Source organism: Bos javanicus, chromosome 19 (assembly GCF_032452875.1).
Source record: "Bos javanicus breed banteng chromosome 19, ARS-OSU_banteng_1.0, whole genome shotgun sequence".
In the NCBI taxonomy this organism is placed as follows: domain Eukaryota; kingdom Metazoa; phylum Chordata; class Mammalia; order Artiodactyla; family Bovidae; genus Bos; species Bos javanicus.
In genome coordinates this window covers 48,195,382-48,212,241 of record NC_083886.1, presented here as the reverse complement: position 1 = coordinate 48,212,241, position 16,860 = coordinate 48,195,382, and the positions used below count along the sequence as shown (strand labels likewise).

At 38.9% G+C, this 16,860-nt stretch overlaps 1 protein-coding gene across 1 annotated transcript in view; it reads right to left on the bottom strand.

The window, feature by feature from the left end:
- The window catches only part of EFCAB3 (EF-hand calcium binding domain 3), a 154,595-nt gene that overhangs the window by 81,297 nt on the left and 56,438 nt on the right, over positions 1-16,860 (bottom strand). Inside the window, exons 21-24 of the mRNA XM_061392259.1 lie at positions 10,908-11,012; positions 10,553-10,606; positions 9,475-9,579; positions 5,818-5,871 (exon numbers count right to left, since the gene is read on the bottom strand). Of these exons, the coding sequence (XP_061248243.1) occupies positions 5,818-5,871; positions 9,475-9,579; positions 10,553-10,606; positions 10,908-11,012 (318 nt within the window). The remainder of the gene's footprint in view (positions 1-5,817; positions 5,872-9,474; positions 9,580-10,552; positions 10,607-10,907; positions 11,013-16,860) is intronic.

Sequence of the window (16,860 nt, the reverse complement as noted above, 5' to 3'; positions counted from 1 at the left end):
GCAGTCCAAGGGACTCTCAAGAGTCTTCTCCAACACCACAGTTCAAAAGCATCAATTCTTCGGCGCTCAGCCTTCTTCACAGTCCAACTCTCACATCCATACATGACCACAGGAAAAACCATAGCCTTGACTAGACGAACCTTTGTTGGCAAAGTAATGTCTCTGCTTTTGAATATGCTATCTAGCTTGGTCATAACTTTCCTTCCAAGGAGTAAGTGTCTTTTAATTTCATGGCTGCAGTCACCATCTGGAGTGATTTTGGAGCCCAGAAAAATAAAGTCTGACACTGTTTCCACTGTTTCCCCATCTATTTCCCATGAAGTGGTGGGACCGGATGCCATGATCTTCGTTTTCTGAATGTTGAGCTTTAAGCCAACTTTTTCACTCTCCACTTTCACTTTCATCAAGAGGCTTTTGAGTTCCTCTTCACTTTCTGCCATACGGGTGGTGTCATCTGCATATCTGAGGTTATTGATATTTCTCCCGGCAATCTTGATTCCAGCTTGTGTTTCTTCCAGTCCAGCGTTTCTCATGATGTACTCTGCATATAAGTTAAATAAACAGGGTGACAATATACAGCCTTGATGAACTCCTTTTCCTATTTGGAACCAGTCTGTTGTTCCATGTCCAGTGCTAACTGTTGCTTCCTGACCTGCATACAAATTTCTCAAGAGGCAGGTCAGGTGGTCTGGTATTCCCATCTCTTTCAGAATTTTCCACAGTTTAATGTGATCCACACAGTCAAAGGCTTTGGCATAGTCAATAAAGCAGAAATAGATATTTTTCTGGAACTCTCTTGCTTTTTCTATGATCCAGCGGATGTTGGCAATTTGAGTTGGCAATTTGATCTCTGGTTCCTCTGCCTTTTCTAAAACCAGCTTGAACATCAGGAAGTTCACGGTTCACATATTGCTGAAGCCTGGCTTGGAGAATTTTGAGCAGTACTTTACTAGTGTGTGAGATGAGTGCAATTGTGCGGTAGTTTGAGCATTCTTTGGCAGTGCCTTTCTTTGGGGTTGGAATGAAAACTGACCTTTTCCAGTCCTGTGGCCACTGCTGAGTTTTCCAAATTTGCTGGCATATTGAGTGCAGCACTTTCACAGCATCATCTTTCAGGATTTGGAATAGCTCAACTGGAATTCCCTCACCTCCACTAGCTGTGTTCAGAGTGATGCTTTCTAAGGCCCTCTTGACTTCACATTCCAGGATGTCTGGCTCTAGGTCAGTGATCACACCATTGTGATTACCTGGGTCGTGAAGATCTTTTTTGTATAGTTCTTCTGTGTATTCTTGCCATCTCTTCTTAATATCTTCTGCTTCTGTTAGGTCCATACCATTTCTGTCCTTTATTGACCCCATCTTTGCATGAAATGTTCCTTTGGTATTTCTGATTTTCTTGAAGAGATCCCTAGTCTTTCTCATTCTGGTGTTTTCCTCTATTTCTTTGCATTGATCGCTGAGGAAGGCTTTCTTATCTCTCCTTGCTATTCTTTGGAACTCTGCATTCAGATGCTTATATCTTTCCTTTTCTCCTTTGCTTTTCACTTCTCTTCTTTTCACAGCTATTTGTAAGGCCTCCCCAGACAGCCATTTTGCTTTTTTGCATTTCTTTTCCATGAGGATGGTCTTGATCCCTGTCTCCTGTACAATGTCATGAACCTCATTCCATAGTTCATCAGGCACTCTATCTATCAGATCTAGGCCCTTAAATCTATTTCTTACTTCCACTGTATAATCATAAGGGATTTGATTTAGGTCATACCTGAATGGTCTAGTGGTTTTCCCTACTTTCTTCAATTTAAGTCTGAATTTGGCAATAAGGAGTTCATGATCTGAGCCACAGTCAGCTCCTGGTCTTGTTTTTGCTGACTGTATAGAGCTTCTCCATCTTTGGCTGCAAAGAATATAATCAATCTGATTTTGGTGTTGACCATCTGGTGATGTCCATGTGTAGAGTCTTCTCTTGTGTTGTTGGAAGAGGGTGTTTGTTATGACCAGTGCATTTTCTTGGCAAAACTCTATCAGTCTTTGCCCTGCTTCATTCCGTATTCCAAGGCCAAATTTGCCTGTTACTTCAGGTGTTTCTTGACTTCCTACTTTTGCATTCCAGTCCCCTGTAATGAAAAGGACATCTTTTTTTGGTGTTAGTTCTAAAAGGTCTTGTAGGTCTTCATAGAACCGTTCAGCTTCAGCTTCTTCAGCGTTACTGGTTGGGGCATAGACTTGGATTACTGTGATATTGAATGGTTTGCCTTGGAAACGAACAGAGATCATTCTGTCGTTTTTGAGATTGCATCCAAGTACTGCATTTTGGACTCTTTTGTTGACCATGATGGCCACTCCATTTCTTCTGAGGGATTCCTGCCCGCAGTAGTAGATATAAGGGTCATCTGAGTTCAATTCACCCATTCCAGTCCATTTCAGTTCGCTGATTCCTAGAATGTCGACATTCACTCTTGCCATCTCGTTTGACCACTTCCAATTTGCCTTGATTCATGGACCTGACATTCCAGGTTCCTATGCAATATTGCTGTTTATAGCATCAGACCTTGCTTCTATCACCAGTCACATCCACAGCTGGGTATTGTTTTTGCTTTGGCTCCACCCCTTCATTCTTTCTGGAGTCATTTCTCCACTGATCTCCAGTAGCATATTGAGCACCTACTGACCTGGGGAGTTTCTCTTTCAGTATCCTATCATTTTGCCTTTCCATACTGTTCATGGGGTTCTCAAGGCAAGAATCCTGAAGTGGTTTGCCATTCCCTTCTCCAGTGGACCACATTCTGTCAAATCTCTCCACCATGACCCGCCCATCTTGCATTGCCCCACGGGCATGGCTTAGTTTCATTGAGTTAGACAAGAAAGTGATAAGCATGTTTAAATTTTGTGGAAGGCTGCATTTAAATTGCTCTACTCTTGCTTTTAATATACTCACTTGGCAAAACTCCATTCCTGGTTAAAAGAAGTATCTGTTTATTCTGTGTCTGCAGCCATGAAGCTGCACTAGAGTTGAAGTTAACTATGCTGTTTTCAGTTTAAATTGATGATCATGAAGCTCAAGTAGGTCCTTATTTCTGTTGGGCAATCACACTATACTCGGTTGGTCCATTAACTTTCCCACTCTTCTTGTTGACTGCTTCACATCATTTCTCTTTCAAACCACCACTTCCTTCTTTTCTATTTAATCACAACTTCTTTTATCTCTCTAATTAAAGAAGTCCTTATGGCAGAAACTGAAGAAGAACTAAAGAGCCTCTTGATGAGGGTAAAAGAGGAGAGTGAAAAAGTTGGCTTAAAACTCAACATTCAGAAAACTAAGATCATGGCATCTTATCCCATCACTTCATGGCAAATAGATGGGAAAATAATGGAAAAAGTGAAAGATTTATTTTCTTGGGCTCCAAAATCACTGTAGATGGTGACAGCAGCTATGAAATTAAAAGATGCTTGCTCCTTGGAAGAAAAGCTATGACCAACCTGGATAGCATATTAAAAAGCAGAGACATCACTCTGCCAGCAAAAGTCCATCTAGTCAAAGCTATGGTTTTTCCAGTAGTCATGTATGGACATGAGAGTGGAACTATAAAGAAAGCTGAGTGCTAAAAAATTGATGCTTTTGAACTGTGGTGTTGAAGAAGACCCTCAAGAGTCCCTTGGACTGCAAGGAGGTCCAACCTGTCAATCCTAAGGAAATCAGTCCTGAATATTCATTGGAAGGACTGATGCCGAAGCTGAAACTCCAATACTTTGGCCACCTGATGGGAAGAACTGACTCATTTGAAAAGACCCTGATGCTGGGAAAGATTGAAGGCAGGAAGAGAAGGGGATGACAGAGGATGAGATGGTTAGATGGCATCACCAACTTGATGGACATGAGTTTGAGTAAGCTCCAGGAGTTGGTGATAGACAGGGAAGCCTGGAGTGCTATAGTCCATGGGGTCTCAAAGAGTTGGACGTGACTGAGTGACTGAACTGAACTGAACTGAAAGAAGTCCTAATCACCAACCACCAGGAAATTCCCTATTCACACTGTTTCTAAATCTTATCCTCTCAATTTCTCTTAAACATCATTCAGTTAGGCTTCTTTCCACTTTCACCACCTACAACATCTCTCTCTTTTTCAATTTCTCTTTTTGATATTACCAGTGGTGTCCATGTGGCTATACACAATGGTCAATTCTCAGCCCTTATCTTACTTGGATTATCAGCAGCATTTAACTCTGTTGATTTGCCCTCTAATCTGATACGGCAGATGCTATAGATGCACTGACCAAAGCTCTTTAACCTTTGCCATTTTAATGCACACTAGCGCAACCTTCAATTGCCAGTATCTCTGTCTGAAGGATTTCTTTGTGTACGTTGTGTTACAAAATGATCACCACAATAAGTCTAGTTAACATCCATCACAGTGGCTCCTTTTAAAATATATCAAAATTCAATTACTTTTTTTTTTGGCAGTGACTCCAGGCAAGTGACTCTAGTTCTCACCCCACCCAAGACCAGGGGTCAAATCTGTGTCCCCTGAAGTTGAAGCCCAGAATCTTAACCACTGGACTTCCAGGGAAATCCCTAATTTTCATCACCTTATTGTTATCCAAAGTGAAAGTGAAGTCTCTCAGTCGTGTCCGACTCTTTGCGACCCCGTGGACTATAGAGTACCAGGCTCCTCCATCCATGGGATTCTCCAGGCAAGAATACTGGAGTGGGTTGCCATTTCCTTCTCCAGGGGATCTTCCCGACCCAGGGATCGAACCCCGGTCTCCCACATTGCAGGCAGACACTTTAACCTCTGAGCCATCAGGGGAACCCCATTGTTATCTAACCTGGTATTAAAAACCATCATCTTTAATGCGGATTACTCTAAAAGCCTCTTAAATGGTTTCCCTGTTTCTATTTTTGGTTTCTTTCCTCCACTTCCCCACCTCCACTGCTTCATCCCACCATCTGTTCACACAGAATCCAGAAAGATCTGATGAAAGATTAGGTCAGATTATATCATGCCTCAGCTCTAAATCCTTCAATGGCTTTCCACTTCTCTTAGGAAAAAGCCCAAGACCTGGCAGGGCTTTCATGGCGATGGCTGATCTTGTACCCATCACGTCTCTCTTCTCATCTCCTATTACTGTTTTCCTTACTTACTCAACTTCAGCTACATTGGCCTTCTTGCTGTTTCTTTAAAAGCCCAGATATGCTCTCCGCTTTGGGCCTTAGTTCTTATTTCCTTTGCCTGCAACACTCTTTTTCCAGAAGTCCCACATGGCTGAAACTCATACCTTCTTCAGGTATTTGCTCAAATGTCACCATCTTAAAGAGACCCGATTCTCTATTTAAGACCATAAGTGCTCCTTTCCCCAACATACTTTGCTCTCCCAGTCTCCTTTAGTGTAGTCTACTTTTCATTCTTCTCTACAGAATTTACCACTTTCAAACAGGAAATGGCAACCCGCTCCAGTGTTCTTGCCTGGAGAATCCCAGGGACGGAGGAGCCTGGTGGGCTGCCATCTATGGGGTCGCACAGAGTCGGACACGACTGAAGTGACTTAGCAGCGGCAGCAGCAGCAACATACTATACAATGTACTTATTTATTATGTTTATTGTTTACTGCTTATTTCCTCTGCTAGATTGTAAGCTCTGTGGGGGAAGTTATATTTGTTCAGTTTACTGATGTACTGTAAATGCCTCAAACAATGTCTGGCATGTATTAAGTGCTGAATAAATAGTTGTTGAATGAATAAAGAAAGGAAACACTATTATATTAAAAACACAGTTCCATATAAAACTTCAAGACCAAATAATAATTGTAATATCTCACTCACCTGTAATATTTTTAACTTTATCCATCAACACATTTAAATCAATCTTCTCATTATCTTGAAGATAAAAAAATAAAAAAAATTTTTAGAAAAATGATATTAAATCCTTAAATTATGAAGCAAAATCCCCAAATTCAACCATTTGAAAACATTTCCCTAGAAGTTTATTAGCTTTTAATGTCAGAGATCATAATTGTAATTAAAACAATTCCTGCATTTTACTGTATCAAAAACCACACAGCACAGTGGACGAGCAAGGTTTAAAGTCCTCTCCTTTCCTTTGAGACACTCTTTTATTAGGTTAGTCTTTCTCAGACAGGAGTTTGAAACTTATTGAGAATGTAAAAATTTTGCTTAAAAATTATGTCTCCATTTCACCAGTGTTGGCTTTCCCTTTGGGCTTATGCTCCCCTTGGCACCAAGTGATGCCCTTAAAGGACAGAGTGCTGGTGCGCATGTCTGTGCTCGTAGCTTGCTGACACAGTCATCATCACGTTGATGTATTTGGCTAAACTTCCAAGTTATATTTATTCTGTTTACTGACAAAATTTTTGTTCTGCAGTACCCATGCTCAATGGAAAGACTTTTTCATAGACTATTAACTTAGTTTCTTTAGTCAGTATTTCTCAAAATAAAACCAGAAGCTACTGGATATCAATAGATACATTTTAATGAGTTTATAAAACTGCAAGTTTGAGAAACACTAAATTGGGATGTTACAAAAGTAATTAAAGGATTATTGCTGTTAAGTTGCTAAGTTGTGTCCGACTCTTTGGGACCCCATGAACGGACGCATGCCAGGCTTCCCTGTCCTTCACTATCTCCCAGAATTTGCTTAAACTCATGTCCATTGAGTGGGTGATGCCCTCCAGCCATCTCATCCTCTGTCGCCCCCTTCTCCTCTCGCCCTTAATAGTAAAAAGATGCCATTACACTAACAGGCAAGACTCAGTTTGCAACCTTAAAGCTGTCCATGGACAAGCTCATTCTCCACTCATGGTCAAGGGTGCCAATTCATCACTGCTCAAATGTGTTTGCATTCTTGTATTATTTTTAATATTCCTCAGATTTTAAGTTCTCCCAAGGGTGAGATACCAGTTTAATGGTTTGTTCAAGAGTGATGTTCCATAAATGCTTTGTTGTTGTTCAGTCACTAAGTCATATCCAGCTCTTTGCAACCCCATGGACTGCAGCACACCAGGCTGCCCTGTCCTTCACTATCTCCCAGAGTTTACTGAAATTTATGTCCACTGAGACGGTGATGCCATACAGCCATCTCATCCTCTGTTGCCCACTTCCCCTCTTGCCATCGATCTTTCCCAGAATCCTCTGTCCATGGAATTCTCCAGGCAAAATACTGGAGTGGATAGCCATTCCCTTTTCCAGGGGATCTTCCCGATCTGGGGATTGAACCCTAGTCTCTTGCATTTTAGGCAGATTCTTTACCATCTGAGCTACCAGGGAAGCCCCCACAAATGTTTCCTGAATAATAAAGTTCTAGCAAAATGCAAGCATATTATATAGAATTAATTAGCTTTAAAAATAGTATATATTCCAGGTTCTTAGATGTGAAATTTATCCTTGCTTGTTCATTTTAAATTATGATAATCTTTTATTGTTATCCTTTATAGAATTTTCTTATTATTAATATAAGCACTATTATAATTATTTTAAATAAAGAAGAATCTTTTGGGATTAAAGTTTGTTCCTATTGAAGACAGATGCCATCATTTCCTTTACGTTGTGTGCCTCTAATTCACTCCATTGAGACTTGCTGGGCCCCTCAGACTGTTTTCCATTCTCTCTCAGATGATTCCACAGATGTACAAGGCAGTCCACCAGAATAAGATTAATAACTCTACACTTTAAATCACTGTGGTGGTATCTTTTATCATGTTTCAGGATATTAAGAAAACAGGGTAACCAAAAATATCTACATTTACTGCATTGGTAGATTAAAAGAGTTCTGAAAGTGTTTAAAGATCCTCTGATGCTGGGAAAGATTGAAGGCAAGAAGAGAAGGGGACAATAGAGGATGAGATGGTTGGATGGCATCATCGACTTAATGGACATGAGTTTGAACAAGCTCTGGGAGTTGGTGACAGACTGGGAAACCTGCATGCTGCAGTCCATGGGGTCGCAAAGAGTCAGACACGACTGAGTGACTGAACTGATCTGAACTGAAAGGGTCTAAAAAAGCAGACATAAAATCCTTTTTGGAAAAACTGCCTGTTTCTTATTAAGTCAAAGGCCCCAAGAGCCTAGAACAGTGCCTGACACATCACAGGCAGTCAGTTAAAGTTTATAGACTGAAATAATGAGAGGTACTGGGGAAAGGAAAGCAAGGACTGGGGGGAAAGGATTATTGTGAGATTATATAAAATCATTTACGCAAAACTTTTGAAAATTGTAAAGCACTATAGAATTTTTTAAAAATTCCATTCAATTAAAAAAAAAAAAAAGAATGAAGGTACCACTTATTTGGAAAACCCCATATTCATTGACTTGGGTCAATCTTCCATATTTACTACTTCCTGAGGGGGGCAAGTGCCTCTCAAAATTTCCTGATTAATTTTTCTCAGCTCTACTAGTATAAGAAAAGTCTCCGTTCAGTTCAGTTCAGTCGCTCAGTCGTGTCCGACTCTTTGTGACCCCATGAACCGCAGCACACCAGGCCTCCCTGTCCATCACCAACTCCCGGAGTCCACCCAAAACCATGTCCATTGAGTCGGTGATGCCATCCAACCATCTCATCCTCTATCATCCCCTTCTCCTCCTGCCCTCAATCTTTCCCAGCATCAGGGTCTTTTCCAATGAGTCAACTCTTCGCATGAGGTGGCCAAAGTATTGGAGTTTCAGCTTCAGCATCAGTCCTTCCAATGAACACCCAGGACTGATCTCCTTTAGGATGGACTGGTTGGATCTCCTTGCAGTCCAAGGGACTCTCAAGAGTCTTCTCCTCACAGTCTAACACATGCCAAATTTAATGCCAATTGGTAACTTCACTACACATCTTCTTAAGATCATTAATTCTGTAGTTCGTGGCAATATTAGTAGAGTGGTTGAAAGACAGTTTCTGGAGCCAGATTGCCTGTCTACCACTAGATCTCTGACTCTGGGCAAGCTACTTGTTTTCTCTGTGCCTTAGTTTCCTGATATATAAATTAAGCATTAAAATGAAACTTATAGAGTAGTTTGGAAAATGAAATGATATAGTAAACTGCTTAGAACAGTGCCTTGCACAAGTCAGGACTATGTAAGTGTTGCCTACTGCTATTTAATGCTGGATTAACAGTAGGGACTCGAGGATTGAAGTGTTGACACTAGTTATCTGAAATCTACAAAATCTCTAGTTCAGTAAATCCTCCACATTCTTAAAAAAAAAAAAACAAAACACACACAACAACCCAATGATTAAAGACTTGAGTATTCTTGTTAGACCTTGGCAGTTCCTATGAAGAGTGACACTTGTCATCTACATTGGGCAGCCTTCTTGGTGATCTTTCCCGAGTGATAGTTACTTGGCTTCAGCTGTGCTAAAGGCCTCACTCCTTTTCTTCTTTTCATATATTATATATCATATCTTTAGTCATTCCAGCCCTGACACTGGCCTCATATCCAAAGTTTTGCTAAGGGGTATATTGATATCAAAACTCTCACCATCAACTGGTAGGTGGTCCTTTAGTTCCTGGATTTCTTCCTCTGTGAGTTCAATTCCCATGTTTTTAAGGCAAATGTCCACTTTATCTGAAGATACCTTTGTCCCTTAGGAAAGAAAGGGATGGATATTAGAAATATTTCTAGTGATGTAAAGAGTGGATTATTTTAGCTCATACTGAAGCGTCAATAGTTATAAAAGATAAAGAGCAAAGAACAAATGGCTGAAGTAAATGTGGTCTTGGTGTCTAAGTCAGAAATTCCTAAACCTTGATCTCTGGTATTTGGAAAACTTTTAAGAGAAGAAACTGAGGGGTTGGAGGTGTCTGATGTGTGTGTGTGTGTGTGTTAGTTGCTTAGTCATGTCTGACTCTTTGCAACCCCATGGAGACTGTGGCCCACCAGGGCCCTCCATCCATGGGATTCTCCAGGCAAGAACACTGGAGTGGGTTGCCATTTCCTTCTCCAAAAGAAACTATAGAAAGAAAGAAAGTGAAGTCACTCAGTCATGTCCAGCTCTTTGAGACCCCATAGGCTGTAGCCTACCAGGCTCCTCCAGCCATGGAATTTTCCAGGCAAGATTACTGGAGTGGGTTGCCATTTCCTTCCAGGAGGTATCTGATAAGTCATGACAAAGACTTATTAACCTTTATAAACATGTCTGTACAGTAGGATTTGAAACTTGCTAAATTGATGGAGAACTATCCATCCATCCATCCTGTCCATGGATTTACTCTATCATAATCCTATACATTTAATAACACACATTTCTAGGTACTGTCTCTGGAAAGTCAATATCAATATGACTGAAAGAGGCCCAGTAATCTGAATGCCAAATCTTTCCCTCTTCCCCAGTTATTCTGATATACAACTTTATTTGGGAACCAAAGCTTTGGGTTTACTGTAGTTAAACAATTTTGGTGAATGTACAGTACCTAAGGCATAAAAAGAATAAATACTGAATTAATAACTGGGACAGCAGGATTAATAATCTGAAATATGTAAAATAGAGTTTTTGAAAATAAGAACAAAGCTCAATGTCCTCAGTTTTAATTGCCTTTTCATCATACTTCTCACTCACCTTCAAGAGACCTTAATTCTTTCATCAACCTGTTCATATACACTCTTCTTTTGGCTGCAAGAAAGGGAAAAATCCAAGGATCAGACAGCAGTGTAGATATTTTAAAATAGAATAAAATATGCATAATTTTAGAAATACAAAGACTTGCATGTTTTATTCAAGATATTTTTATTATTTCACTTAAAAGCCTAAAACTCAGGAATGGAAACAGCTCTCAACTTGGTAAAATCATTTTGGTGGGGAGGGCGTGAGACATTCTGTAAATAGTGCATATTAGTCATGTAAGTCCATAGTCTCAAGTTTCCTTGAAGGTCACTGTGATTTTTTTCCCCACTGTGATATTTTTAATGCTCACCATCAACTGGAAGATTGTTCAGTAGTTCCATGCCTTTATCTTCTGTGAGCTCTATCCCCATATTTTCCAGAAAATTTTCCAGGTTACTAGTATCAACTTTCTCACCTTTAAAATGTAAAACATGGTAATGATTGACAATTTGAAGAATGATGATTCTTTATTATTAAAAAAATCCCTATACTGTCTTTGTCAATTTAGCAATGAAGCAAACCTGGCAAGAATGCAAACTACTGCTAAGACATGATCTTAGGGCATTTTGGCTAAACAAAAGTGATCAAAGTTAGGCTGTGAGTCAGTAGATGGAAACATTCATCAGTAAATAGGTAGAGTGAGAGAATATATCAATAAGGAAATAACTGCTATGAAAATAAAATTTTAGGCATGCATTAAAATCCCGGTTTTGTAGTCTTTTTGATCATGTGTCATGGAACTATACCAGGCTTTTCTCCAGGGCCTTCTTTCTTTTTACAAAATTTATTTATTTTTTAATTGAAGGACAATTGCTTTACAGAATTGTTGTTTTCTGTCAAACCTGAACATGAATCAGCCATAGGTATACATATATCCCCTCCCTCTTGAACCTCCCTCCCTTCTCCCTCACTATCCTACCCCTCTAGGTTAATACAGAGCCCCTGTTTGAGTTTCCTAAGACATACAGAAAATTCCTGATGGCTATCTATTTTACATATGGTAATAAAAGTTTCCATGTTGCTCTCTCCATACATCTCACCCTCTCCTCTCGTCTCCCTATGTCCAGAAGTCTGTTCTCTAAGTCTGTTTCTCCATTGCTGCCCTGCAAATAAATTCTTCAGTATCATCTTTCTAGATTCCGTATATATGCGTTAGTATACGATACTTATTTTTCTCTTTCTGACTTACTTCACTCTGTATAATAAGCTCTAGGTTCCTCCAACTCATTAGGACTGACTCAAATGTATTCCTTTTTTATGGCAGAGTAATATTCCATTGTGTATATGTACCACAACTTTTTTATCCATTCATCTGTCAATGGACATCTAGGTTGCTTTCATGTTCTAGCTATTGTAAATAGTGTTGCAATGAACAATGGGATACATGTGTCTTTTTCAGTTTTGGTTTCCTCAGTCTGCTAACTTCATCAAGTTTTTTTTTTTTTTTAAATTTTTTATTCCTTTATTCCTCATGTGTTCCCCATCCTGAACCCTCCTCCCTCCTCCCTCCCCATACCATCCCTCTGGGTCATCCCAGTGCACCAGCCCCAAGCATCCAGCATCGTGCATTGAACCTGGACTGGCATCTTGTTTCATACATGACATTTCACAGGTTTCAATGCCATTCTCCCAAATCTTCCCACCCTCTCCCTCTCCCACAGAGTCCATAAGCCTGTTCTATACATCAGTGTCTCTTTTGCTGTCTCGTATACAGGGTTATCGTTACCATCTTTCTAAATTCCATATATATGCGTTAGTATACTGTATTGGTGTTTTTCCTTCTGGCTTACTTCACTCTGTATAATAGGCTCCAGTTTCATCCACCTCATTAGAACTGATTCAAATGTTTTCTTTTTAATGGCTGAGTAATACTCCATTGTGTATATGTACCACAGCTTTCTTATCCATTCATCTGCTGATGGACATCTAGGTTGCTTCCATGTCCTGGCTATTATAAACAGTGCTGCGATGAACATTGGGGTACACGTGTCTCTTTCCCTTCTGGTTTCCTCAGTGTGTATGCCCAGCAGTGGGATTGCTGGATCATAAGGCAGTTCTATTTCCAGTTTTTTAAGGAATCTCCACACTGTTCTCCATAGTGGCTGTACTAGTTTGCATTCCCACCAACAGTGTAAGAGGGTTCCCTTTTCTCCACACCCTCTCCAGCATTTATTATTTGTAGACTTTTGGATCACAGCCATTCTGGTGTGAAATGGTATCTCATAGTGGTTTTGATTTGCATTTCTCTGATAATGAGTGATGTTGAGCATCTTTTCATGTGTTTGTTAGCCATCTGTATGTCTTCTTTGGAGAAATGTCTATTTAGATCTTTGGCCCATTTTTTGATTGGGTCATTTATTTTTCTGGAGTTGAGCTGGAGGAGTTGCTTGTATATTTTTGAGATTAGTTGTTTGTCGGTTGCTTCATTTGCTATTATTTTCTCCCATTCTGAAGGCTGTCTTTTCACCTTGCTAATAGTTTCCTTTGATGTGCAGAAGCTCTTAAGTTTAATTAGGTCCCATTTGTTTATTTTTGCTTTTATTTCCAATATTCTGGGAGGTGGGTCATAGAGGATCCTGCTGTGATGTATGTCAGAGAGTGTTTTGCCTATGTTCTCCTCTAGGAGTTTTATAGTTTCTGGTCTTACGTTGAGATCTTTAATCCATTTTGAGTTTATTTTTGTATATGGTGTTAGAAAGTGTTCTAGTTTCATTCTTTTACAAGTGGTTAACCAGATTTCCCAGCACCACTTGTTAAAGAGATTGTCTTTAATCCATTGTATATTCTTGCCTCCTTTGTCAAAGATAAGGTGTCCATATGTGCGTGGATTTATCTCTGGGCTTTCTATTTTGTTCCATTGATCTATATTTCTGTCTTTGTGCCAGTACCATACTGTCTTGATAACTGTGGCTTTGTAGTAGAGCCTGAAGTCAGGTAGGTTGATTCCTCCAGTTCCATTTTTCTTTCTCAAGATCGCTTTGGCTATTCGAGGTTTTTTGTATTTCCATACAAATTGTGAAATTATTTGTTCTAGCTCTGTGAAGAATACTGTTGGTAGCTTGATAGGGATTGCATTGAATCTATAAATTGCTTTGGGTAGTATACTCATTTTCACTATATTGATTCTTCCGATCCATGAACATGGTATATTTCTCCATCTATTAGTGTCCTCTTTGATTTCTTTCATCAGTGTTTTATAGTTTTCTATATATAGGTCTTTAGTTTCTTTAAATTGCTTTGGGTCGTATACTCATTTTCACTATATTGATTCTTCCAATCCATGAACATGGTATATTTCTCCATCTATTAGTGTCCTCTTTGATTTCTTTCATCAGTGTTTTATAGTTTTCTATATATAGGTCTTTAGTTTCTTTAGGTAGATATATTCCTAAGTATTTTACTCTTTTCGTTGCAATGGTGAATGGAATTGTTTCCTTAATTTCTCTTTCTGTTTTCTCATTATTAGTGTATAGGAATGCAAGGGATTTCTGTGTGTTGATTTTATATCCTGCAACTTTACTATAATCATTGATTAGTTCTAGTAATTTTCTGGTGGAGTCTTTAGGGTTTTCTATGTAGAGGATCATGTCATCTGCAAATAGTGAGAGTTTTACTTCTTCTTTTCCAATTTGGATTCCTTTTATTTCTTTTTCTGCTCTGATTCCTGTGGCCAAAACTTCCAAAACTATGTTGAATAGTAATGGTGAAAGTGGGCACCCTTGTCTTGTTCCTGACTTCAGAGGAAATGCTTTCAATTTTTCACCATTGAGGATAATGTTTGCTGTGGGTTTGTCATATATAGCTTTTATTATGTTGAGGTATGTTCCTTCTATTCCTGCTTTCTGGAGAGTTTTTATCATAAATGGGTGTTGAATTTTGTCAAAGGCTTTCTCTGCATCTATTGAGATAATCATATGGTTTTTGTTTTTCAATTTGTTAATGTGGTGTATTACATTGATTGATTTGCGGATATTGAAGAATCCTTGCATCCCTGGGATAAAGCCCACTTGGTCATGGTGTATGATCTTTTTAATGTGTTGTTGGATTCTGATTGCTAGAATTTTGTTAAGGATTTTTGCATCTATGTTCATCAGTGATATTGGCCTGTAGTTTTCTTTTTTTGTGGGATCTTTGTCAGGTTTTGGTATTAGGGTGATGGTGGCCTCATAGAATGAGTTTGGAAGTTTACCTTCCTCTGCAATTTTCTGGAAGAGTTTGAGCAGGATAGGTGTTAGCTCTTCTCTAAATTTTTGGTAGAATTCAGCTGTGAAGCCGTCTGGACCTAGGCTTTTGTTTGCTGGAAGATTTTTGATTACAGTTTCAATTTCTGTGCTTGTGATGGGTCTGTTAAGGTTTTCTATTTCTTCCTGGTCGAGTTTTGGAAAGTTGTACTTTTCTAAGAATTTGTCCATTTCTTCCTCGTTGTCCATTTTATTGGCATATAATTGTTGATAATAGTCTCTTATGATCCTTTGTATTTCTGTGTTGTCTGTTGTGATCTCTCCATTTTCGTTTCTAATTTTATTGATTTGATTTTTCTCCCTTTGTTTCTTGATGAGTCTGGCTAATGGTTTATCAATTTTATTTATCCTTTCAAAGAACCAGCTTTTGGCTTTGTTGATTTTTGCTATGGTCTCTTTTGTTTCTTTTGCATTTATTTCTGCTCTAATTTTTAAGATTTCTTTCCTTCTACTAACCCTGGGGTTCTTCATTTCTTCCTTTTCTAGTTGCTTTAGGTGTAGAGTTAGGTTATTTATTTGACTTTTTTCTTGTTTCTTGAGGTGTGCCTGTATTGCTATGAACTTTCCCCTTAGGACTGCTTTTACTGTGTCCCACAGGTTTTGGGTTGTTGTGTTTTCATTTTCATTCGTTTCTATGCAAATTTTGATTTCTTTTTTGATTTCTTCTGTGATTTGTTGGTTATTCAGCAGGGTGTTGTTCATCCTCCATATGTTGGAATTTTTAATAGTTTTTCTCCTGTAATTGAGATCTAATCTTACTGCATTGTGGTCAGAAAAGATGCTTGGAATGATTTCTATTTTTTTGAATTTACCAAGGCTAGCTTTATGGCCCAGGATGTGATCTATCCTGGAGAAGGTTCCATGTGCACTTGAGAAAAAGGTGAAATTCATTGTTTTGGGATGAAATGTCCTATAGATATCAATTAGGTCTAACTGGTCTATTGTATCACTTAAAGTTTGTGTTTCCTTGTTAATTTTCTGTTTAGTTGATCTATCCATAGGTGTGAGTGGGGTATTAAAGTCTCCCACTATTATTGTGTTATTGTTAATTTCTCCTTTCATACTTGTTAGCATTTGTCTTACATACTGCGGCGCTCCCGTGTTGGGTGCATATATATTTATAATTGTTATATCTTCTTCTTGGATTGATCCTTTGATCATTATGTAGTGACCTTCTTTGTCTCTTTTCACAGCCTTTGTTTTAAAGTCTATTTTATCTGATATGAGTATTGCTACTCCTGCTTTCTTTTGGTCCCTATTTGCATGGAAAATCTTTTTCCAGCCCTTCACTTTCAGTCTGTATGTGTCCCCTGTTTTGAGGTGGGTCTCCTGTAGACAACATATGTAGGGGTCTTGTTTTTGTATCCATTCAGCCAGTCTTTGTCTTTTGGTTGGGGCATTCAACCCATTTACGTTTAAGGTAATTACTGATAAGTATGATCCCGTTGCCATTTACTTTATTGTTTGGGGTTCGAATTTATACACCATTTTTGTGTTTCCTGTCTAGAGAATATCCTTTAGTATTTGTTGGAGAGCTGGTTTGGTGGTGCAGAATTCTCTTAGCTTTTGCTTGTCTGAGAAGCTTTTGATTTCTCCTTCATACTTGAATGAAATCCTTGCTGGGTACAATAATCTGGGCTGTAGGTTATTTTCTTTCATCATTTTAAGTATGTCTTGCCATTCCCTCCTGGCTTGAAGAGTTTCTATCGAAAGATCAGCTGTTATCCTTATGGGAATTCCCTTGTGTGTTATTTGTTGTTTTTCCCTTGCTGCTTTTAATATTTGTTCTTTGTGTTTGATCTTTGTTAATTTGATTAATATGTGTCTTGGGGTGTTTCGCATTGGGTTTATCCTGTTTGGGATTCTCTGGGTTTCTTGGACTTGGGTGATTATTTCCTTCTCCAGTTTAGGGAAGTTTTCAACTATTATCTCCTCAAGTATTTTCTCATGGTCTTTCTTTTTGTCTTCTTCTTCTGGAACCCCTATGATTCGAATGTTGTAGCGTTTAATATTGTCCTGGAG